Source organism: Centrocercus urophasianus, unplaced genomic scaffold (assembly GCF_019232065.1).
Source record: "Centrocercus urophasianus isolate 14NV4802_14NV808 unplaced genomic scaffold, USGS_Curo_1.0 seq_26, whole genome shotgun sequence".
Taxonomy (NCBI): Eukaryota; Metazoa; Chordata; class Aves; order Galliformes; family Phasianidae; genus Centrocercus; species Centrocercus urophasianus.
The window spans coordinates 14,173,300-14,199,715 of record NW_024884822.1 but is presented as its reverse complement, the minus strand read 5'-3'; the positions used below and the strand labels follow the sequence as shown (position 1 = coordinate 14,199,715).

The 26,416-nt window shown below is 45.2% G+C and overlaps 1 protein-coding gene across 1 annotated transcript in view; it reads right to left on the bottom strand.

Annotated features, from left to right (window-relative positions):
• Positions 1-26,416, bottom strand: part of FSTL4 (follistatin like 4) — a 180,419-nt gene that overhangs the window by 65,876 nt on the left and 88,127 nt on the right. Inside the window, 2 exon segments of the mRNA XM_042826438.1 lie at positions 17,624-17,744; positions 20,884-21,074. Of these exon segments, the coding sequence (XP_042682372.1) occupies positions 17,624-17,744; positions 20,884-21,074 (312 nt within the window).

Here is a 26,416-nt window from a genome sequence, read left to right as displayed (position 1 = left end):
ACCTGGAAGTTATTAGATACAGTAATCATTTCTACTTTGCCTCCAGTCTACATTTTTCCTCTGGGTCACTCACGAGACATTTTTAATCCTATAAAAAAAGAAATCTAATTCAGAAAGTATTGATTCCAGATATCTTTTCATCTTCCTGACTCTCAGCCCTCCTGGTTGCAGCACTGCCCCAGCCTACACGTGTGTGCAAGGCACGAGCTCACGTGCCCCACGTCTCACCATCACCTTTTTCCTTTTACAACCAGAAAAAAAAACCCCCAAACCCGGACAAAACATCACAGAAGTGAAGGTGATGATGTTTCAAAGCCAGAGCAGTGCTCAGCCAAGAAGCCCTCGGTTGGCTTTCCCACGTTAACAAAGAGCACAGATGATGACAGTGCCCTCGTGTTGGCCACGGTTCCTCTCAGAGGTACTGATTCAGGTTTTTCCCACTAACTTTAGTTTTTACTGAGTGGTGATAATGTTCCCAGTTCATCAGATGGAATGAAAGCGGAGGTAAAACATCACCTTTCAGATGAATGGAAAACTCGGGCAGTTCTCAACTGACTGTAAGCATTAAAAGTCTCATCTATCTCTTGGCAGTCCAGGTATAAGCTATGGCTACTTGGCCCAATTCCAGCTTAGTTAATTACTATCTTACATAAAATAATATCCTGTCTAATTTAATCGGGTTGTGACATAACAGAGGATTTATACTAATCAGAAAATTCCTGAATAACAATTCATTTAAGAAGCAATTTCATTATGGATTTCTATTTATTAGTGGAACTTTTCATTAGAAATGTAAGCTGTAACCATCACCTTATTACATTTTTGCAGTCATCCATCCTGAGGTTTAATATGATTGGCACCACTGTAGCACTGAATATCTTCTATGTGAAATCAATAGCAGTATCAAAGCCCCATAACTTGATAATAAAGTTTCCAAAAGGAGAGACAGAGCCAAAATCCTTTCTCTCACACGTCTATTGTCTTATGTAGCCATTTTAATTTCAGGGTTTTTCTTGTGTGTAGTTTCTGGTGTGGTGTTTTGTATTTTTTTTGGTTGAGTGTTGCCTTTTACAGCCATGCAACACTCATAGGAGAACTTGTACAACCTGACATCACACTGATACTTGGAATAAGCCAGGACTTTTGGCCACGCAACTTTTCTACAAGTGGATCTAATCCTTCAACAGCATCCAAATCAAAGCTCCAGGACTGAGACTGGAGGCTGATGGTGAAATGCAGTTTAAAGGAAGGAGGAGAACACATATAATGAAACAACACTGAAAATCAGGGCAGCAAGAACAAAATCCTAGAACAGGCTACACGGCCTCATTGCCTCTCACAGCTGTTTGGTGGCTGTGGATGGCTTCCCATCGGTTTGCAAATGTGGGCACAGCAGCCCAGAGCCCCACCACAGCTCAGACCCCAACTTTCCACATTCTGCTGGGCAACGTTTAACACATTTCATGCATTCAACACACCAAACCAAGGCGCAATCTTTACACACATAGGGGTATTATAATTTAGCACCTTGTGGAATGGGGCATTTTGGCCCTTTGCAGGGGTTGGGACTATGTAAGGGCTGCCCACAGCATTCCTGCACTGCCCAGGAGCCGTAATCCAAAACAAACACAACACAGCAAGTATTTATGTGGCTCATATCAATAAGTGCAACCCAGAAGGAGCCACTGCCCCACAGAGCAGTGTAACTGCATGAGGAGTCTACAGCTGGAATGAAAGCAGCGTGACAGCGGGGAGCAGCACACAGCGTGCTGAGTGGCACATCTCTCACCCCACACACAGCTCCTCCCTTTTTATTTAAAGCTGGGAAAATAAATTTCATTGTAACAAGAAGCTCGGATAATTTCCTCGCTGAGGTTAGGCGCTTCTTTGACTACACCAAGTGCTACTTCCAGCAATAATGCCTTAAATCTCCCTGGGCAGAGTTTGATGGCGCAGTAATAAAAATGTCTGTGCCCTGTTTATTCCTCAGCTCCTGCAGCAGTGGTGATGAACAGCACGTCAGACTCTCTGAGCACAGAAGCACCCTGGCTGCCATCCCTGCCGGCTCACGGCTGCTCGCCTCCTGCTTATTACTTCCTTTCATTGGAAAATCAGATTTGGGTACAGCAGCATCTTCCAGAGGGTCTGCACACCAGCTAACACTGAGCGGCACTGGCTCGTCTCTGCCACGGAAGCAATGGCTGATGATGACTATTAGTGTTCAGCCACATCAGCTCCATTGGGAACAAACCTCACTGCAACGTGGCCGATCCAATCATGACAGCAACTCCTGCTGTTAGTTTTGGCTTTTTTTGCCCCCTGGAACTGGTCGATTTGGGCAGCTCAACATTACATCATAAAGAAATATATTTCCTGCCACATGTGCAATAGGTATGCTTGGCCTTCTAAGAGGGAAGCAGACAGCTGTTTTGAAGAGAACATCATACTGATGTGAATTTTCTTTTTCAATTCTTTTGAGTGTCACTAACCCTGGAAAAGCCAGAAATTCGCGATTCAAACTGATGTGGGTACCTCAGTGCCAGATCTGCAGACACAGGGAAAGATGAGGAAGGGTGTTGTCACACTGCCGGATGTTCCCCCTTTCCAACAGAACTCTTTCTCAAAAGGTCAAGGCCACTGGAAAACTAGTTTGATTGGCATGGAACGACCTTTCCTCTTGCACTGATAGCCATTAACGTAGAAGAAGAGATCAGGGACCCGCTGCTGCCAAGGACCTGGGACTAGTAACAACCTCAACATGCAGGCAGCTCTGCGAAACAACAAAGTATAGGGTGAAAAAGGCAAATTTACCTTCTGGCTGGTCAAGGACGAGACCCCACAGCCTAGCTCTGCTCTTGGGCCACCACATCAGGAGCAGCATCCCAGCATGGAGTGAGAAGAGCAAAGGACCAAGCGAGGGATGCCCTGCAGGCGCTGACCCTGGGATGATTCTGCTGCAGGAGCTCTGGGGCTGTGTTTGGGTTCAGTCCTGGTGCACAGTGCTCACTTGGCGTTTACAGCGTGTGTGAAGAAGCCCATGAAAGCAGGCAGCATATTCCCAGGGAGTCGCTGAGCAGCCCATGCATTCCTAAGGGCGTCCCATAGCTCCCCAGCAAAGAGTCCTGAACATCATTTCTCCATCTCAGTTACACAGCTGAACTGCACACCTCATTTATGAGAAGTGAGATAAGGGGAGCCTGGCCCACGGGGAGCACAGAGCCCAAAATTCATTTCATTTAGCTCACAGGCACATGACTCCTTTTCCTGTTGAATTATTACTAGATAGCATTAAGATGTATGGCCTGCCAAATATGTTTAAATGACTTTTTGGTCCCCATCATTACCACGAGAAAGCTAACAAAATCTGTCCAATCTATCTAAATAGAGATGGGAGGGGGCTGGGAGGAGATGGCAGGACTTAATGAAGCTGTGAAGAACTCAGCCTTTCAAAAGAGCTGATAGACACAAAATAAGTAATTATAAAGTGGTAACAATGGCACAGTTGCCTTGCTGGATTCTCATGGTACGCCTGTTAGAACAGCTGGGTGTGTTTATTCTCCCTGGTCTCTGGGCAGATCTCTGGTAGATCTGCTCTCCGACAGAAGCACCAACAAAAACTAATTAAAAGAATCTAAATTCCCAAAGAAAACTGCAGATTTACAAACTTCTTACGTAATGAGTAAGTAGCACAGATTAAAGACAGGAAAGAGATTACATCTTTGAAAAGGGATGATGAGCAAAGGCAAACATGCAAGAGAGGAAACACAGATTTAAAATCTACTACTGTAAGTGACGTAATTAAGGAATAGAGCAAATGTTTTCCTATTTCAGTTCTGGACAGAGCTTCCTGCACCTCCCATGTCCACTGTGTGCATTTTTTACCAGAATGTCAGCAGAGACCCCTGCCACGCTATGAGATGTACCAGTTTAATGCAGCTCTGCTTGTTTTGGTAATTGTACTGCTGTCCCTGAGGAGGGTATATACAGAAATACAGAAAACCTCTTTGGAGAGAGAAACTGGTCTGAACTGTATTTTTATGCAAATAAAGTAAAGACAAATTCTGTGTCCTCTCTTAATATATTTCCACTTGTCCGCAGATGCAATAAGAAGAAGCCAATTGAAAGCTTTTCATCCCTCCAAGAAAGAAAGTCCAAAAGAAAAATGAGTACTCCACACAAAGCTGAGCAGCCAATTTGTTAAGCATCCATGCAAGTTCCTTCTGCTTGGAGCGACAGAGCAATCCCAACAAGGGCTGCATCCTGCCTCGTGAGCTGCATCAGGATTAATTAGCTTGCATTATGATGTCTGCATGTAAAGAAGGCAAACAAATGAAGCGGCGTTTTCTCTGGGTTCGGTCAGGAGGAAGCTGAGGAGGCTTTTGGCTTCTGTGAGGGAACAGACAGCTTAAAGGTGGATCAATTCAGCTGCCCCTCATCTCACAGACTGACCAAACCTCTGAATCTTAATGACAAGCAAAGCAGAGACAAAAGGTTTGGAACAGTCAGAGTGAGATATGCTGAAACTGCACCGGGTGAATGGCTTAGACTATTCTTCTTTAAAATCTTTCATGAAATAAAAGCAGATGAGCAGCATCTATTCTGTGATTAACCAGGATATTCTACCAGGGAAAGCAAAGCATCATTCACAGCTCGCTCACTGCTGTTACTGTTACTACAAGGCACATAACAAGGCAGCAACTTAAGAAGGAACGCAGCAGCATCTGCTTATGCTCACAAAGGGGCATCTCCACAGCACTGGGTAGCACTGTTCTGCCAGCACCAGCACTGGGAGGGTTGGCTTTGGTGCCAGCTCCCAGGGATGCTCTGTGCTGCAGGAAACACAGCAGAGCTACACTGAGATGTGGGCCCCTCCCTGCCCTCCTGCAGGAACGCTTGCACACAAAAACATCTTTCTGTTGTTCTTACTGTTTCCATCCAGGTAATATGATGGGAAAAGAGCCATTCTTTTTCCTCCCGTGACAAGGTTGGTGATTTAAGGGACCATTGCTGCTTTTTAAAAAATCCCCTCCAAGGGAACTGACAGGTGGTTCGCTCTGATAGATTCAGGTTCACTGATTTAAGGACACAGCCCTGGAGCACAGACAGCGCCGCGCTCCCTTGCTTATTGTTTCCTACGAGGTACATTACAGCTTGTGGCAGGCAGGCAGGCCGGCTGCCCCACGTGCTGCAGGGCCCACGGGTTGGATGCTGCCTCAGAAACTGTTCTGTTGAAGAATCTTTTCCATCTGATTTCTTCATCTGCTGCTACTGAAAAGCCTAACGCAGCTTCTTTCTACAGCAATGAAACGATGCACTTTTTGGCAAACCTCTCACTCACGGTGCAAGGTAAAAGCCTCTACCTTCTATGATCACACTTAAGTTATATTCACATATTGCAATAAAACACAACAGCATTTAAATCACAGCACAATTTGGCACCTTGGTCCTATGGTTTCTTGGTGGCCAGAGGGGGTCGAAAACTTCTCAGTGCTTTCCTTCAGCCTCTCTGTAAGTCACTCCCATCATTACAGACACTTTCAGGATCTGTCACTGCAAAAGGAGCACCCAGACAATGCTACAGCACTGATGGGAGAGCCCTGGGGAGCCCTGCTGTGCTGACTGCATGACAAGCACTTCTCTGAAGGACAAAGGATGACACTGCGGATCTTTAAACCCAATGCCAATGCTGTAGCTGGCTTCTCTCAGCATAACTGCCAAGAGCCCAGCACCTCTGAAGGGTGGAAAAAGCAAAAGAAAAATAATATTAAAAAAAAAAAGCAAAAAAACCCCCACTTTTCTGAAAAATGACAGCCTAACACAGCACAGAACCCTTTCCTTCAGACAGCAGCTGCCCTGCAACTCAAAGCAAAACCAGAGGGAGGGTGCAGAGGAAGAACTCAGTTGGATGTGGAGCTCAGGGCCATGATTTAGCAGAGGGCTGTTAGAGTTAGGCTAGTTCGGTCAGGTTGCGGTTGGACTCGATGATCTTCAAGGCCTTTTCCAACCTGAGCAATTCTGTCATTCTATTCTGTGATTCCAGGTCTGTGCCCCTGGAACTCAGGCTTGAGCCAATTTCTCCAGATGATGGGTAAAATCCAAGGACATTTCCTATCACTTCCATTTAACTAAACCCTGCGATGTGACCAGACTGTGAAGTTGAGCTGTAACTTTGAGTGTGTGAAATGGTGAATATTTTTCCTCCATTAGGGATGACTGTTCCCACTGCCTTGTTCTCTGCCAAGAAACGCCTGTCCCACAGCACAGCCAACCCAAATTAACACACTATAACAAAGATACATTCCTTGGCAGGGAGTGTTTCCATGGGACCACCAACAGTCTCCCAGCCAACGCCGGACACACCACAATTCAGGGAGAAGCTGCAAAAAAGCAGTTATGAGAAAATTACATGATGTGAACTCTGTGTGCAGCTCTCGATTTCCTGCCCACCATAATGAGAGAAGAACTCCTGAAGCGTTATTTCCATATCTCCACCTGCTGTGAGACAAGATGCTAACGCTGATATGGAACCGCCTAGGAAGAGCCTGCAGCATAGGAATCTCGCTGCCTTTTTTATTTAAGCACCAGCACATCCCTTTCTGCTTTGGATAGGGAAGGGACAGTGGAGACTACCCACAGGTAGAGGAGGCCACAAGTCCTGCAGCAGGAATGGCTGTGGGGGATTTGGGCGGTGAAGCAATTTCATTCTCACTGTGATTAGGAAAAGATCTGTGAAGCAAGAGACAGAAATTACCCCAGAACTCTCCAGACTTTCATTGCCTATGAACTGTAGAGGGATGCTATAGCCCCTGACAGCTGAGACCCATTTGCTATTGACACAAGATCATTTCTACGTGGGGACGACATTTTCAAAACATCTCCAAGATATTTATGGTCAATATTTTTCAAGAGATATGCGAGGAGGAGGCTTAGAAATCCTTTAATGGGAATTGCTCACGTTCCTCTTGTGCCATCATGTGAACACCCTCCTCTTCATATCCACAGAAGAAAGAGACAGGTATGAAAAAAATACAAACTGATTGAGGAGAGAAAGGCAGCCAGGTGAGGCCAGGGAAAGGCAGGGAGATGGCAATAGAGCGTGGTGTGCCAGGATGCTGCTCCTGGTTCAGGCACTGCTGAGCTCTACTCACCTGCCAGAGGCAGCAGCAACGCTGCTAACAAAATAATGAAACAAATGTATTGATGAAAAAGATAAAAATAAGAAGAAAACAGTTTCTGTTTCTTTTTGTGCCCTAACCCTATCCCTTTAGGCTGTCATTAGTTTATTTATTCACTATGAAGGAGTTACAGGCATATGCCAGTGGAATTAGACAGCCAGAGGTCTTACCAGCTTAAACGTGGAATAGACAAAGCAGATTGGTGCATGTAAAATGTGCATTTCATGTATAAACTTGGTACAAGTGACAGATCCGCAAAAAAATGAACCGGGTTTGTTATTTCAAGTGACTAAAAATGGTTATCATCTGACATCTTGTGAAGCCAACGTGAAATTGGTTGGGCATCTCCATCCAACTCCTATGGGGCATCATCCACAAAAACTAATAACAATTGTTATAATAACTGTAGGAAACAAAAAATCCCTACAAGAAGCACAAATACTTCACCAGATATTACAGCCTTTTCTATGAGAGACTTGTACCTAGTCCTCAAAGTAAATTATCCAGAACACTAAGAGAAAAACAATGAAATTGCTTTGCTACAGGCCCTACTGTTTCTTCCAAAGTTTCTTTCGTTACAGGAAATTGTGGATCAATTAGTAATTATTGATGCATTTTTTATTTCGTGGGCAGAAGAATGCTTGCAAGGCAGTAGGATGAGAGGCAACAGCCCTAAGCTGCACCAGGGGAGGGTCGAGTCGAAAAGTTATTCTCCAAAAGAGCGGTGATGCGCAGGCACAGCTGCCCAGGGAGTGGGGACATCACCATCCCTGGGGGTGTTCCAGAATGTGGGGATGTTGTGCTTGGGGATGTGGTCAGTGGACATGGTGGGGTGCGCTGGACACGAGGATCCTAGAGGTCTCTTCCAACCAGAACCTGAAAGGCATCTGAAAGCCTGATGCAAGATTGCAACTCAGCTGCCACATGGGAGCATTGCAGCGATGGTTCAGTGCAACGCAGCACCAGGCCCCTAAGCTCCCCCCCCTAAAGGAAATTGCACCTGTCAAGTCCTCCCCTACCTCACATTTAATGAAGGGAAAGCTAATCAATGAGTGCTGGGAGCTGCTGGTCTTTTCCCACGAGTCAAAAGAAAGAAGCTAATCTGCCACTCTTCTTTATTTTTTTAAAGCTCTTGTACGCGTGATGCCTACTGCAGGGAAAATCTTTTATTCCCCAACGTCCTGTGTTAAAGAGCTTTTACAGAAAAGGAATCCAACAGTTCATTACTTCTATCTGCTCAACATACTTTTGACATAATTGTATTAGTGCCCAGTTGCAGGGCTTAAAAAGGGAAAGCTGAAAAGCAGCTTCTTGCCGTTGGTTTATTTATTTGTGGGAGTCCTGTTTGTGTACTAGAATACAAACCATGTTATTTGCAGTTCATATAATTTGTTTAATGCACTGCGTTCAAGAGGCCACCCGTGCTAATGCATCAAAGGAGTAAGCGGGTTACTCTCTCACTGCATTTAAGAAAGGAAAAGATCTACTTTCTGAGCCAAATCCCTCCTGTTGATACACTCAGCTCTCAGCAAATTCAAGTAAGCGAGGGAGAAGAAGAAGGCAAGGAGAAGGGGAGAGCCTGGGCACACAGCAATGAGGGGATACCAGCAGCACCAATAATGCTCACCTGGATGCCAGCAGCCCACTTTGTTTTCTCATTGCCTAAGTGCCTGTCTCCATCCTGGGAGCTCGATAACGCCGGAGGGAAGCGCTGCTTGCTGGAAGAGTTGCTACATTAGCAGCCCTCTCCAGCCATGGCCACAAACCCCAGTGTCTGACAAAGAAAATGCATTTCTGTTCTCTCTGAAAGCTATTTGACTCGGTAGGTGTCCACGCATCACCACAAGATGAATGACTGTTATGGCCATTACAAGTTGCTTTCATCTTCCATTCAGTTATAGAAGCTGGATGTCAATGCATTAATTACAATCCACAATGCCTGTTCATCACATTACACTGAAGTATTCAATAAACACCAATTAACATATTGGAGCCTTTCCACAAACACATCTTGCCTGACTTGGAGCAAATTCATAAAAACACATCTTTAAACCAAGTAAGGAGGAAAATAAAAATTCTGTAACAAATTTAGACCTGGGCATGCTATATTTTAGTAGATGACTGGTTGGTAAATTGCATTTAAAAGCAAAACAAGTCTATTAGCCCTGCCAGAAGATGCATTACGCTTCCCAACAGGCTCCAAACCACTCCACTTGAGTGAAACACACGTATGTTCGGTAGTTCATAATGCACTTACATCGGCTAATGGTGATACAAAACCAACAGCAATTAGTGCCAAAACAAGTGGAGATGTGCTCACTCACACAGTCAGTATTCGTACCCATTTTATACCTTCTGAAGCCTGTAAATCAGGGCTTACATCTGGGGCTGGAGACAGACAGTGCAACAGCAGATTCTGGCACAAAACTCTTTTTCTTACTATAATGAAGTGCAACAGACTCTGATACCAGTGATGACCAAATGCAACCAGATACTATCAGTACTACTGAGACTACTTTGCTTTTTTGTTCCAGAGGAGTATAAACCCAATTTAGAGACACACGTGTATCAGCTACCAATAGGAAAGTCCACTCATCCCCAGCCGAGATGGAGTCACAGTCCAGGATGCAGTCACAGTCATCCTGCGCAGGACTTGCACGTTAAAGAAGAACATGCCAGCCTTCTCTGGATCATTACAGAAAGGGGATGCCTAAGAAAGGAGATTTGCTGTTTCTGATGCAGCAGAACTTCCTGATGTAAGTTAGGAGGGGATGAAGAGTTGGCAGCCATCAGCCTAGGAACGCTGCTTTCTTCCAAGCAATTCAGCCCCATGGATTGCTCATTTCTAATTGTTATAAAGAGCAGGAAATGATGATTTTACACGTGGACTTACACCCACAAACAAGAAGACTGTCCTCGAGAGGAGCCCTCCCCTTGGGAAGCTGCTTTCTACCAGGGGACACAGCATGGCATTCTCCTATTTCATCATACGATCATTAGCAAAAATATTCCTTCCAGCCCTTGATTTTATTAAGAGTATTCAAGAGGTCTGTGCTAACGGAGATAGATTAGACAAGCAGAACAACATTAAGCCTGGACAGGCAGCAGCAGCGTTGCGTTTTCTCTCATCAGATTGCTACAGGCTCAGACTACAGCTCCCGAAATTTCATGGCAGAAATGATTTGTTTCTCCCCAGGCAAAGGGCTCCTTAGATCAATAGCCTTAGGGAGGTGAGTGGAATATAAAAGGCAGACATTCGTGCAGCAAAATTTTTAGGATTCTACCTGCGAGAGCTATCAAACAGCAGCCGTGTGACTGTATATTCAACATATGCAGATGACAGCTTTTGTTGTAAAGAGGAACGCAGGGGTGGTGGCGGCACTGCCTGAGCCCAGCTGATACATGGCACGAGTGGGAATGGATCCTGGGCCCTCACAGCCCAGGGACAAACTAATATGCTTCCCCTTCATCCCCACTCCTCCTTTTTTTCCTTTTTTTTTCCTTTCTTTTTTTGCTTTCCTATGTGAACAGCAAAAGGGAAATCCAGGCCGGGGATGCAGATTTGGTCTTGGCGAAGTGGGGAATGATGGATAACCTCTGGTACGATGGAGCACTGCACAAAGCAGTATTTTCTACACAATTAAAATGAAGCATGCATGACATGGAAAATTGGGTCACAGAGCCAGACAGACACCCAGGGAAAGTCAGGCTGGGCCGCATCTTGTGTCCTGCAATTTCAAAACCAGCCTCTGCCTGGATGCAATTTGAGCAGCAGTTCCATCAGAGCAGAGCTCTGCACTGAAATCACACAAAATCCAGGAAAACCCCATGAGATACAGCTCATGTTGAAGTACACCCTGAAAGCATGTTTTGAAAGTTACCAACGTCTTTCAAGCTCTCAAATGTTCCATTTAATTTCGTATTTCAAAAGCACCTATAGCTTCTGCAATCACAGCATGAGGATATTTTTACTCTCCCTTTTCACCCTGCTCCTTTTTTGGTGCTTTGCTTTGGAATTAATGTTATTCCCATTCCCTTACGTGCTCCCATCTGCCCACCATACACCTGGGGAGGCTCAGGTTGAATATTAGAAAGAATTTCTTCTGAGGAGCAGAGAGGGGTTGGCACAGACAGCCCAGGGAGGAGGGGAGTCCCCATCCCTGGATGCATTCAAGGGAAGGATAGATGTGGTACACAGGGACCCGGTTAGTGGGCAGTATTGGTGGTGTGTGGATGGTTGGACTAGATGATCTTAGAGGCCTTTTCCAACCTTAATGATTCTATGACTCCATTGCCTCTCCAGCATTTCCTTGGGGCTGCGATAAAAAGTGCTGCTGCATTTCAGCTGGGTCAGCATCAGTGGCACCTGCCATGTTTTTCTGTAGTCAGCTTTTCACCATGAACAGAACGTCAACCAAAAAGAAAAACCACAGGCTGGCATACACTTAGCACGTTTCTTTTTTCTTCTTGTAAATCACAGCCACAGATCCCTTCTGCAGGCAGCAAGATCCAATAGCACTGCTGGGATGCCCTAGCAAAGACATGGGGTCCGAGCGTGGTGTAAAGTACGAGGTCAGAACCATCCTTTCAGTTCAGCCTGCTCAATTTCCTACTACTATTTTTTTCAGTTCCTATCAGGACATTCTGGATTTGTCAAGGAGATTTTCTCCTGTGAAGAACATGAAATAAAAACATCTCAGCTGTGGCTCTACATAAATCGTATCACTGCACTGGGGATACGGACTGTACTCAGTAATTTTCTGATGGCTGCTCTGGCATTTTGATTATAAAATTAGCACTGCAGCTCAATAGCACTGTGCTGTATCAGTGAAGCATGTGCTAAATGAAGCAGGAGCTGGCTGATGGACAGATCTCAGGGAGCAGCTCCCACTGGGGACCGCTCTAATGGGGCTGTTTCAGTGGCATCACATGGAGCTGAACCTAAAAGGCACCATCAACTCCCAAAAACAAATACAACAAGAACTGAGGAGAGGTAGTGGCAGCCAATGGATCTGAGGCAGATGTTGGGAAACCTTACGGTTTCCTGGTTTACTTGGTGTAGGGAACCTGCTTTGGCAGGGGGGTTGGATTGGTGATCTCTGGAGGTCCCTTCCAACCCCTACAATTCTGTGATTACGGTATATTAAGGAACAGTTTTGACCTTAAAATTCATGAATCTGCTGAAGCAGTTGAGGAAAAAAACTGGAAGAGCATGTAGATGGAGAAGTGATGCAAAGCATCCGTGAGAATGGGAGAACAGAACACACGGCAGCATTCCTTAGATGAATGCACATTTCACAAGGCAAACACAGCTCTAGCACTCACTCACCATAATTTCCCTCATTTTTAGGAAAAAAAAAAACCAACAAAAAACCACCGTATTTTTGCTTCATGACTTTGTTTCATTTGTTTCCCAAATTCCTTAGAAAGACATTTACTGGAAAAAAAGGAGTGACAGTGTGGGAAGTCTAGGTCTGCTCTGCTTTTGCACGAATGGAACAAAGCCATAGAAAAGCCTGCAATTCCACATCCCCAGCTCACTGAAAATGCAAATCACCACATATAGATCTCGACCCGTGCGATCTGAAGGTGTGGATGCCCCACTGAGGGGCTGTCAGTCATTTCATGAGCTCACCAACATTTGTATTTGCTGCTCACTGACGTAATTTTGTGTCTGCAAGCAACTGAGAATAGTGTTATTTGTGTGTAGGAGATTGCTTCAGTGAACATTGCTGGTACGGATCAAATCACTTTTTGAGAAATGGCATTTGCCTGGTTTTATGCGCCACTGAGTCACTCGTAAGCACTTATAAATATTTAGATATTCTGCTCCTGCAAGAGTGTGCGTAGACATTTGATACGGTTTGCACTACATCACCTCCGAAGCACAACTCCACACTGCAAATTCTTTCATTTAAAACCAAGATTAACAAATCAATGCACCCAGAGGAGCAGTTTAAAAGCACCGGGACGTTGTATTCTGGTGAGCTTTCTTTGCTATTCGTAGAGAATGGATTTCCAATAACAACTTGTAATTAGTTCATTTTCTCTTATTCAGTCATTATATATTAAGCCCATTGACATTTTCCAGGCGGTATCTTTTGAAATGAGAGGTATTTCTAGAACTACTGGAGATTGGCAGTTCCCACCATGTGCACCACTAGGAGGAGGCGCTCTCTGCCTTAATCAGACAGCAATTCCTGACCAAAGGAACCCACACAATCATTCCAACCATGTCTACCCTACCAGAAATTTTCACTTTAGACACTAAGGTGCAGAAATCTAGCTAAATGGCTTAAAAATTCTGCTTTTTGCCCCACGGTTAGCTTTTAGCTTATTTTTGCTGCAAGAATTCACCGTTACATTCATTATTCCAGAACCCCCCCCCAGAATTGCCATTATCCTCAGCAACACAGCTGCATGGGACCCCTCAAGGCAGCCTGGAGCTGCTCACATTGGCCAGCAAAGGAAAGCTCATCTTGTTCCCAAGCACTGCGGCACCCCAAACACCGCCGCCAACCCAAAGCACCGCCGCGCTGCTCTGCTTGCTGAGGCGTGTTTGAAGTCTGGATATCACATCGCTCACAGGAGAAACAAATCAATGTTGGTAAGCTAATGAATTATTTCCAACTCCGTAGCAATATCTGCAGCAACATGAAAGAAAAATCACATACAAAGGAGATTGCAGCTGAAGAGGCTGAGCACGGTGCGCAGACTGTCAATATTTTTGGACTACGATTTGATCCTGTTGATAACTAACGCTGTAATATTGCTAAAGAGAACACCTCAAGCAAAATCTTATCTCACAATATAGTTGTCCAATATAATTAACCAGGCTTGACCAATCTGACTGGGAGATAGCAGCAACACATGTCCAACCCTACGTGCCACACCGATGGGGAGGACTGGGCTGCAACACACAGCCCTGGAATGGAACTCACAGCTGCAATTCCTGCTGGACACCTGGGCTGCCAGGCAGAAGTGAAATACATTGATTGCAGACATTTCCAAACACACACGTTCCATTCTCTTCAAACATGAGTTATTTCTATCTTTCCTTAAGTCCTGAGAATAGAAGCTCTCCCACGTCCCTGCATCCCCTGCTCCTTTCCCCAGGCACATCTCTGCCTGTCCTGGCTGGCATGAAGCCTCAGTGTTTGGCTGACAGCTACAAAGCTCTGTCTCCAAGAATCACCCCTCAAAAATAAATCTGCTTCATACTCTGCTGTGCAGATTTGGCTCAGGAAGATGTCCAGAGTCAGGAAGGAACAGCCCCGTGTGTCTTACTTATGGAGCCTGGAGCCCAACCCACTGCTGCTCCTCTACACTGGCACTGATTTACCCAACAGCCATGCCCAGCCCTGGCTCCTCACTCCTTTTATTTCCTCAAATTCACCCACAGTACATTGTTCACTAAGTATTAAGGCCAGTTCAACAAGGGAAATCTGAATTAAAGCAAAATCAGAGAACAGCACAAGCTTCTTACAAAGAGCACAACAGCACAATCACAAGCCAACACCAGCAAGTTTAGGAGTGAAAAGAGCACGCTGATCCCGCAGCCTCTTCTGCACTCATTCCTGCAGTAAATGGATGGTCGGACTGGGTGATCCTGTGGGTCTTTTCCAACCTCAGTGATTCTATGATTGTATAAATGCATTTAAACTGTGTTTGTGTTCTTTAGATAACAGCACATCTCACAGCCAGCAGCATTTCCCTGCTGTCAGAACAACAGCCATGGGGTAGGAAGGATGCTCACAAAAGGCCTTTTCGTGCTCTCTGAGGTACAGCAAAATGCACAGGCAAGCTGTCAGAAGGGCGTGCTGCTTAGGAGAGAGCCCTAGTTGGCAGTGAGCTGGAACTTAAGGGGATTTTATCATAGGGTTAATAGCTTCTTATTAGCTAAACAATGTTGACAAGATAAAGCCATTTTGATGGGATGCATGTTTTCCCTCTCTTCGACATATTTGTGTTACAAATGGACCTGTCCACATTGATGCTAATATAGATCCAGAAGATTACACTGATTTTCTCAGCTGGGCTTTCACATCTGCCAACCTGCTACTTTCCCATTAGGGAAGACAACGGGAAAGCCAAAAGTGACATGCCTAATTCTAATGACCTCCAGTCAGATACTGTTCCAGAAGTTACATCCAAACATCACTCATCTGAGTGTATTTAAAGCTTGACTCAGCTGGGCGGCGTGCTTGCCAATTTCCTTGACCATCTCCATGCTGATTAATTAGGTGCATGCACTGCTGTAGTACTGATATAAACAAAGCTTCTTATTTATTACTCATCTATTGAATCTTTTGTGAAAATATCAGTATGAAAACAGACAAGTACACTTAGTACTACACTTTCTATCTTTGGAATGTGAAAATATTTGAGTTCATCATCTTAAAAATAAATTTCTTTTCATTACTGCCCTAATCCTGTTTATCTAATAAAACTTACTAATAAGAAATTAGAAGACACCTAAACTTGTTCTTTCCAGAGCTGCCAGGAGAACATTTAAACTGTCTCAGATGTTACTCATCGTGTACGAATGATTAGGATGATTTGGAAAGTGATACTTTAATCCTCTGCTAATAGATATTTCCATTCATCCTCATACACCAAAGCAAATTTCTTAAAATTGCGTTCTTGTTATTCAGGGATAAAAGAATTTTCAGAAAAAAATAGAATAAAGATGATACATTAGAGAGGGTTAGCAGGAGGGCTGCTATTTCTACCCTCAATCTGATATTCCGCATTGAAATGTGTATGTAATTGATTAGCCTGATTAGAAATGATTATTAAAAGCAGCACCTATTACATGTAGGAGTTGTAATGGTGAGACCAGGTTTCAATAAGGCAAGGCATTGCATTTCTTCTCACCCACACAGCTTTCATTCACTCTCAGCTGACCAGCGGGGCACAGAACCAAAGATGCCCTTTGGACCTCTGTGGGCCCCAGAGGGAGAAGATGGGTCAAAAAAAGGCAAGAGCGAACCGTGGAGTGAGGAGGTACAATTCTGTGTCTCTGTAAGCTGCAGAAAGGCCATGGGAGTCAAGAAAATGAATTGCAGCTTCAAAAGTATGGCAAGAATGACAAATTGGAAAGCTCTTTGCTTCATCAAGGTCATCTTCAAACCTTTCCAAACTGCAACACCGCACCGGAGCGCGGCACGCTGAGACAGACCTAACGGAGGTTTTGAGAGGATAAATCAGATTGAGACTTCCTGATGTCACTGAATTCTGAAAGTCAGGTTCCTCAACTTGCAGAGCAGCCATCCCCACTGCTGGCACACAGAAATAAGTGACTTGGCTGAATTCTAAGCAACGCAACGTGAAAAATGTGCCTGATGTACTACAAAACTACTGTCAGGGGCCAGGGCTGCCTCATAATGAAGAACAAAGCTCATAAACATATTTTTGAGAAGTTGTTCCCAGACAGTGCAATAAAGTAAAAAGCCAGGCTTTAACCAAGCACTGAAGTTCACATGCTGTGAATCCTGTAAAGTTTCCAAAGTTGCAAGCAACGTGCTTTGTTTTTTAATTGAAAACCAACGACCAATAAATGCTCTGGATAAAAGCAGGGATTCTGGGAAATTGAAAATAGAGAAATCTGAGCATTAGTTTCTTTTAATATTCAAAATCCTTTCGATAAATCCTCAATACGCCGTGCTTTTTTGCAGCAATACTTTCTGCAGTTTATCGATTATTTCCTCTGTCCCTGGGCTAATATTTTGTACCTGTCCTATTTTCATTGCCTGCTTAAAATCCACTGAACCAAGAACTCATACAGATGACTTGTGGAATTTAGCTTCAAGTTCCCGTGACTTTGAGAACGCGTTGATCCAAATACACTCCCAAAGAACTGCATGTCAAACCTTTATAGCTGGGGTAACTCACTTGATCACCTTCTTAACGGATGAAGTTTTATGCTTTACTGTATATCTGCTGCTTTGAGTGTGCTGTGTTGAATTAAATATATATGTGGTTCAAACAGGTGCAAGGTGATTACTGGGGCTAGTGTGAAAGCACATTAAATGTTATTATCCAAAGTTGCTCTTTTTAAAATGAAAGTCAAGCAAATTGAAAACCTTCTCTTTAGAAAGATGACGTTTGGCAAAAACAGCTTGTACATATTGTTTCCTCAGAGCTACTCAGGAGCCACACGCTCACGGCTACATACATGGCATTCCCCCAACATCTCTCAACAGCCACCAACAAGATGCCATCAGCCCAAAGCATGAGAAAACCCACAAGAACACCAAGTCCCATACGCTTTTACCAACCTCCTGGCTCTTGCCCACCCTTTGAAGCACAGCAATCTTTAAAAACAAGCCTTACATGAAATACAAAAAGGGATCATCTTTGCTGACCATGCCTGGGCAGGGAGCACTGCCATCTCAGATATTCACACGCTTTCAACACTGAGGACAGACAGAAGCATCAGGACTTACGGAAGGCCGTGTAGAGCTCTTGCAGGGTCAGGCGCCCGTCGTTGTTATAATCATCAAACCGGAGGAGGTCTTCCAGCGTACAATCCAATAAATCATCTTCCAGATCCTCTTTCTTCATTACCTGCAGCAGAGAAAACGCTCAACCTCACTGCAAAGCTACAGACGGTGGCTCTGAGTCACCCAGCAGATGCGCCATTAAATGACCCTTGGGCAGTACCCTCTTCTTCCTCCTCAGAGGGGCATGAGGATGGTCACAACTCAGCCCCCAGCACCATGAAACCCTCCAAGCTGGAGCTCTGACTTGGCACAAACTTGGCTCGGGGTGCCAGCTGCTGGCACTGGTGCATGAGAATTCTCTGAATGCCTCTGAGCAGCAGAGGCTCTGGAGAACAGTGCTTTCGTAAGTCAGCAGATTAGGACTAGGTTTATAGGGCAAAGAGGAAAAAAAAGTATCACTCCACAAGCGCTTTCACCTTCCCCTTTAGGACTGGAACAAGCAAGAGATGATGGTATACTCAAAATGAATGTGTTTTTTCAGTTCTCAACAGTTTGTTTCTTCTGCATGCAAAGGATTTCACACATTCCACACGAAAAATGAAGAGAGATTTGAAAGTCATACATCCAAGTTAGCAAACAGTTAAACTCAGATCTAAGCGTAATGAAAACAATGGCTTCTCTGAATTTATTGTGGAACATGAAGAAAACTCCTGAAATACTGCATGTCCCAGGCAGGAAGGCTTTTGCTGCAATCCAGAGACTCTCTTATTTACTCCTCTAGTCTTGGCCCATTATATTGAAGCAATTTAAAGCAATAATGCTAAAAAAATGACCCTTCACCTAGCCAGTAAAAATGTTCAATAAAAGTGAGATCAACCATAACATCTGAGATCAATCTTCTAAAGATGGAAATTTCCCTTTGTCTATCTTTGTATTGAAAATTGATCAGCTTTTCATCAGACTACAAGTTTTTTTACTATTCCTTTTGATTTAATGTCAGGAGACAAAAAAAAAAAACAACACACAAGGCACTTCAGCTGCAATGTGTTCAGTAGATTTATGAATCTGACTAGAAAATACATTCAGGTTTTAAATGGAAATACCATTCCAATTACTACCTTTGTTAATAGATTTGTATACCCATGGCTGCAGGACAACATGGGTGCTTCACACTGCTGGGTCCAGAGGGAAACACAGCTCAATGGAATCCATTGGCAGTGAGGACACAGAGCGGGCTCTACACAGAAGGGATGGATCATCTGCTGTCACTCTTTCTCTCAAAGCAATTGTGTAATGGACAGTAAGCAAATAAGCACAGGCCCTCAACTGTGTCCCTGTGCTGGAAGCTACCTTGGCACTGGACTGTCCTTGCTGCAGGGACTATGCTTCCAGTTTCTCCTCTGGGACAAATCCCTCTGCACTGAGCCTCCTAAAGACCCCTTTCAGGCTTTAAAAATGACTGTTTTGTTTCTTGGGTTGTTGGGTTTTTTTGTGCTTTTTGTTTCCTGCAGCAGTGTGTGTTACCTGCCTCAGGTTGTTTCTTGCAGACAAGGTTATGGTGCTCAAGAGACTATTTTTCTTTTAAGTAAAACAAAGAAAATGCACAACAACAGCTCATCCAGCGGCCAGAGAGAATGAGATCACATGCCTCCCTGTGCACCATGCTCATTTTATCTGCCTCTACCCATGGGCAATAAAACTCCCATTTTCGGAGGAACTTTAAAGTTGTGGTGAGCTTCAGATTAAAAGAGCCAACACAAATCAGTCACAGATCTGCCTCTCAAGGCAAGAAACTTTCTCTTAAGGCTGTAACACAGAAAATTAAAAATTGCTCATTGCCTACAAAAATCCCTTGGAAGCAGAGTGAATAAAGCAGACAGGTGAAAGCAGATGGAAGTCATCCTGGCTTGGAGCTAAGAAGAAATATAGGCGGTGTGAGAGCCCCAGGGTTCAGGTGGTGCCCAGCATAGCCTGACCTGGCCACACTGCCCCAGTGGGGCCCACAGCACTGCAGCTCAGCTCAGGATTAAAGGCATCCCCAGCCCCTCTGCACTCAGCATTACCTGGTGTTGCTTTGTCTTTTGAGAGGTGCTGGCACTTTGTCAGCCTTTGTGTGTGCACAGAGGACGTGTGGCTGAGTGGGCTCCAGCTGAGGGCTGGATTTTGTCAGCTCATTACACTGCAGCAAGCAACAGAGCTGCAAACACGTTTACTGAGTTTGATGATATAGTTAGAAGAATTAAAAACTAGCAGCCAATTCCTTTGCTTGCTGTTGCGCCTGGAGCCCTCTCGGTGCTCTTTCTCACACTCAGATGTAACTGTGCAAAAGCAGGCTTTGAATTCAGAGAGAAGTGCTTTCTTATCCCTACCCATGCCTTTATAAGAGATCACCGAATTCAGATGAAGTATTGTATACATTCATAGCTCAGATCTAAGGGAATTTATGCTGACACTTTGCATTGTGCAGGCAGGACTGTGCATCGTGTCAACAGCATTAGGATTAAAATTCAGAGCAAATCCATTGCAAATGGTCCTGCTTGAGGAGCAGCAAGCTTGCGCTGTCCTCATAGAACACAGAGAACCACAAGATCAATGTGGGGAAACTCTATAGAACATAGAGAACCACAAGATCAATGTGGGGACACTCTCCCACATCTGGTGTAGTGCTGCTGCTCATATTTATAAGGCTGCTTTGTCAAATTTTCACACTAAGAAAACAAGTTCAGGGCACAAAGTAATCAGCAGAAGTGCCTGCGCTGGTTCACTTTACCAATTAGATGAATTCCAACAGCACAGCAGGCCCATAATTAGAAATAACAGTTTCTTCAGGCTCTCACCTTTTCAAATGCTATTAGGATCAGCTAATCAAAATTTCAGTATCTGCCTCAACACCCTGGCAAAATAAACCTCTTAAAAGTATTCTGACTTTACTGTCATGTCACCATATGATCCAGAAAAGAGGAGGAAGAAGGGAAGGATTTCTTCCTAACTTACACAGAATCAAAAGCTACCTGGAAATGTTGGAGATGATTGCTAGCAGTGAGGATTATCAGCTATTCTCAGGAGCAAGGATGATGCTGGAAAACTGCCAGCATCACTGTTGTTGTTGTGGAGGATCACCAAGTGTTGGACACCACACCGGAGATGCAGAGGCAGACGTGGGGGCTGCAGCATCACCGCTCCCCCTGCTGTGGCACAGCCAACCTCTCCTTTCCAAAATGAGAAACACAACCCACTCCATTTGCACCCAACAAAGCACCCACCTGCGCCAGCTCCGAGCTGCTGAGGTGCCCATCCCTGTTTTCATCCAGGTGCTGGAAGAGCTCCTCCACCAAAGCACGTTTCTGGGCAGCCCTGTCGGCGGCTGGGCGGCGCGGTGGGGCTGAGCGCTGCGCCTGCAGCTCCAACACGACGCCCTTCAGCCGCCTGTAGCTGGCCATGGTGCACGTGTCACCTGGAAGAGAGGGAAGGAGGGATGAGTTACTGCACGAGGATCCTTTAAGGGATTCTGCTTCTGAAGCAATGATAAATATGGCACAGCCAAAGCCGGGCTGTCTGCACACACGGCACCGCGCCAGGCTGCGCCTTGCAGCTCCTGCAGTGGTCATCCTTTGTAGGAGCTGACAGTTTGGCTGAGCCCTGCTGTCAGGGCTGTCTCCAGAACGTTGCCTTGCAGATGATAGGGCTTTGCTAACAGACTTTCATACTTAGCTTTGCAATCCCCACCCATATCAAATTTGCCCCACATTTGTCTAAATATCATCAGTCCAGTGATCACAAAGTGAAAAATAAATCATAGGAGGCTGATTTGAGGCACAAACACTCCAGTGTCACCCTATGCAACACATGGGACTAACCTTTTTGGGGTAAATGAGGCACGAAGCGCACAGGGACAGCAAATACATCTCACTCTCAAGGTGTTAGAGCACGAGGAAGCCTCAGACACAGCACAAGACTCTAGGCTGGTGGGGAAGGATGGTGTGGAGCAGCCTGCTGCCTGCAGTGACACTGCATGCTGCCACAGCCACCTCCCTCGACCCCTGACCAGGGAAAAACGTCATGATCAGTGAGAAGCCCTCAAGCCGCTCGCGTTGAAGTGACACCAGCCTGGCTAGAGCAATGAGACCAAACCTCTGTGACCCTGAAAGCTCTCGCTGTGCTCGCAGCTGCCAGCAATCCTCTGAGCAGTGCTCTGCTCTGATTTAAAGGCATCCTCTTAGACAGGAAGCTGACCCACGTGCCCGGAGCACCGAAAGCATTATTGCCCTTTTCTGCTCTACTGCTGTCTGGCAAAGCTTAGCAGAATGAAGTGCGGCCGCTTTCCTGTCGGTGCAGATCTGTTTGCTTTAGTGCAAAGCACAGCACTGCCCGCTGCTCCTGCTAGATGCCCTTTTCTCTGTGCTTCTGTTCTCTGCGTTGGCAGTTTTGAAACAATTCTATTTCAGCTCTCATGCTGGACTAAATCTGAGGGGTCTCTCCACTCTTTAAGGGACAATGTTCTTGCAGATCAGTTCCCCAAAGACTTCAAATGTTATTCCTCTGAAAAATAACAGCAGGTTGTCATACTGACCGCCAGCCTTCCTGTCCTTTTATTGCTGAGCCAACATCATTTTTGGACCTCTTGTCCCGCTACAACTGAAACCCAATTAAAATTCCAGGTGGGAGGCATTTCTCTGATGTCAAAACAAATCTACTGGCAAGATTTTTTCCCCCTTTCCTATTTAATGCTCATAGCTTCAAAAACATCATGACTTGAGAAGGTAGAAGGGGACAGAGGGGCCGGAAATGCACCCGCCATTGGGGTCAGCACCGTGCTGCTTTGCTGCGATAACCACACAACCAGGCTCACTTCCCATCCTGAACTCAGACCCTTCTGGGCTCCTCACTGCCCAGCGATAATGAACAGCCGTAACATTTTTCCTTCTCTCTTAAACAACTACCAAAGATCTCAGTTGGAGATCAATCCCATGGAAGAACAAGGCTTCTCTGCAACTCAGTTGCTATCAGCCTTGTTTATTTGTTTTGCCTTTCTCCCCTTCCCCATTTGATAGCTATCCTGAAGGTGGCAAGAAGTGCCTTCCTTACAATCATGTGCTTATTTAAAAGAAATTTTGATTGCCTTCTCCAGTGCAATCACACAATTTTGCAGTCTTGTCATAAATACGGATTTAGCTACTTCAATAATTGCTTTTCTCTGAGATGAAGTTTTCCTTTCTTTCCAGTCAAATCTTAATTCTATTCTAAGATGTATCTTAGGCTAACGAAGACAGAGAAAACTATTTAGTTTGCTTCCCACCTTATTCCTGCGTGGTGCTTCCCATTTGGATGCATCACGATGCCCATGGCTGCATTGCCAAGAGGGAAGAGATGGTGATCTCCTTCACCCCCATGCTCTATCCACACGTTGACAACAAAGATCCCCCAAAACTGTTCTTCCCCAAAACGCACAGGCTCACATGGCTGCAGGACAGCCCAAGGAGCCAACCTGGGGACTTTGAGAGGGGTACGGCTGTCACCTCCAGGCAGATGCGATGCACATAAAGAGTGAAATAAAGGAAACTGGAGGGAAGACAGAGCTGGTGGCAGCCTCAGCAGCACACCCCAAATGCTGCTCTGCGTTCACATCAAAACATCAAGACTTTTTTCTCCATAACTGCAATGGCTGCTGTCAGGGACCAAGCAACCAGCCCAGCCCATCCCAGCAGCAGGGTAGCACCAGACCACACACAGCAAGGGAAGCCAGCAATAACACAATTACACCTATTTAAAATATCAGCTCTGTTTCACATTTCGCTAACGCAAACCACAGCTCTGCCCCAGCTCACACTGCTCCAAAACCTCATCATCTTCCCTTTCCCCTGGAGAAAACAGCGCTGCTCAGCTCTGCTGGACGCCGTTCCCTCAGCACCTCTTAGCAGCACGGAGGTGACAGCTCACACCTCTGGCCATCCTCCCCTGCCACCTGTGACACCTGAGCCTGGCAGTGATGCAGAAGCAGTTCCTTCAGGACAAGGCACATATTGGCATTCGGCAGCACACAAAGAAAAGAGAAAAAGCAGTAAAGTTCTGTCACAGAGGTGAAAGATTCCTCATTTGTGCTTGTTCAGTGGAACTAAAAGATTGATGAGAAAATGTGCTGAGGCTTATATACGAAGGTGCATATAAATAATTAAATAATTTATATATTTAATCTCATTATAGCAAAAATAATAATAATAAAAAAAAAACCAACACGTGGGAAAAAAGAACATGTCCTAGTCAAAAGACATGTTCTGTCTGACCCAACTTCTCAGTACACCTGGCCAAAGCACTGGTTTCATTGCCATCCTTGTGTGGGATGTCAGACCCATCCGCACAACCTGGACCTGATGCTCCTCTAAAAGCAGTGGGAAGGCACTGCAGAAGACTCCTTGCCTCCACCCTCCACCAAGGACACACGTAGGCAGCTTGGATCATTTGGCAAGCCAATGCTAAGGTTAACCAGGTTCTCCTGTTATAAAGCCCCTTCCCGTTCCTTACCAGACATTGCTCTCTTATCCTTAATCCAGCCATCTTCCCTGTGGACTCAGCTCATAGTCCTTTGGGGCTGTTGTATAGGTCCTGCAAAGCACAGCTCAGTGCTTTCTCTCCTCCCCAGTCCCAACTCCTGCTGTCAGTGACACTTATAATCTTCTTACACCGTGCCCAGGATCCACCAACTTTATCTGCTAAATACTCTCTTTAAGTTTCTGGCAGCACTCCTGTCTCTTCTATGTTTCCTGTTCTTTCAGGTATTATAACCACAGCTGCTACTTGAATCACAGAAAAATCATCTTCATGCCCTCTCACTCATTCCCATTCTTGTCTGTGCTTTGCTAAGTGCCTCCAGCAGTTTCCTTTGCAACACGAGCTCAGCGCTAGCCACTGACTGCTCTCCCTGCTGGTGCCTCTCGGTGGGGTTTCCTTGTTAGCACAGCCCGGGCATTTGGGCTCTGTTTGCAATTGCTGTCCCCACAGATCCCAGCAGTGCCTTGTTTGGAACCCAGACTCCCAGCCTGCACACCAGGAGCTGCCTCTGCTGCTTTTGTTGCAGCACTTCTTCCCTGCTCTGTTTCTGAGTGCTGGAGACGTCTCTGCGTGCAGCCCAACTGCCCCCTGCTCCCATCTGTACCACCTCCAGATGGAGAACTGCCGGCTGCACAGCTCTGGGATGAGCTGAAAACTGCTTTTCTGCTTCCGTGCCCTAAACTGGGTCTCTGCACGCTTGAACATCTTTTTCCACTACTTTGTATAAGGATCGGTTAGGAAAAAGAAAAGTCATGCAAGTTGTTTTTCCATCCGTAAGCACGATCCCAATAGGATTTATTCTGCTGACTGCTGAAGAAGAGAGCTCTAGGCACACTGCAGACACTTGATCTCAAAACTAAGATGCTGATCTGCTAGAGCAGGGCTTTTTTTTTTTTTTTTTTTTTTTTTAAAGTTAATAGTGTTAACAACGTGTAATACCATGCCTTCAGATCCCAGCTTAGGAATTTATTTTAAGTTGAAAGGGAAAATGGAACAAAAAAGGCTACTTTCCCCATTCCAAGAGACTGCATCACTGCTTTTGATGGCCCCTCTGCTTTTTGAACAAGAACCTGATTTGACACAAACGCTTTGTACGACAAACAGGAGCCTTCCCTGGGATGAGCTGCATGCTTTTTGCCCAGCTGTAGGATGCCCTGGGCAGCGCTGCCTTTGTTCCCAGCACTCTGCTGGAGGTCAGCCCAGACCCCTTCCGTAGTCTGACATCCTCCTTTATAGCCCTAAAAAGAAAACGCTGGTGACTTTCAAACAACCCCTGCACAAGGAGCAGCTCCTGGGATAAAACTTCAATATACCAGGCTCAAAAGACAAGGATTTCTGATTTCTTTCTTTTTTTTTTTTTTTAATAGAGACATGAAACATCCTCTCAAAGCACCCACTGCCATCCCCACACCTGGCTGGGGGGGCTGACAGCACAGCGGTGCCCCTGGGCAGGGAGCCCAGTGGGTCCCCAGCAATGCTGGAAGCCCTCAGCAAAAACAAGCCCTTCTTATCTGTTTACGGCGCTTCCAGAACCAGTGAAGCCCGGCCCTGTTTGTATTGAAAAAGAAAAGAATGACAGGCAAAGAAAAACAGTAAGACAGAAGAAAAGAAAGGAAAAAAACAGCGTCTCAGGGTCTGATTGCCAAAGTGTGGCCAATAACTGTCACATTTACATGCTCTGCTCACCCCGAGCAATTCTGTTTCTTGTTCTGTTTTGCTGCAGCTACGTAATTCGTCCTGTTTAGCACTTCTGTATGCTTTGGCAGATAAAATATTGATCAGCCTGCCAAGAAACACAGAGTGCCATTCTGTTTTCACGTCAGAACTCTGTAATGAACTGCATTTATCAAGACCATCCTCTCTGTGAAAGGTCAGTGGTGAATGTGGCTAAACTGTGATGACAGATCATTAATCCAGTTCCCTCAATAATTGCCCTCTTTAAGAATTTTACTGCTGGTTTCTGTGAATTGCGGTGGGATTCGCAGGAGGATCCCTGCCTGATCTGAGCTGAGGCAGATAACAAAAGAAACAAGGCTGGGGATTTGCTGTCCTTCACAGGAATATGGCAAGAATTGAATAAAAACAAAAGTCAGGTGATGAAATGCAGAGCTTCCTTTGACGGGCAAACTTCTCTCGCTGTAAAATATTATTTTGCAAGGTGCTTTACAATGTGATGATTGCTAGAAACAGCAGTATTTCCTTAAATAAAAATGATATGCATATATATACGTACAGATGGGGGGAAGAACT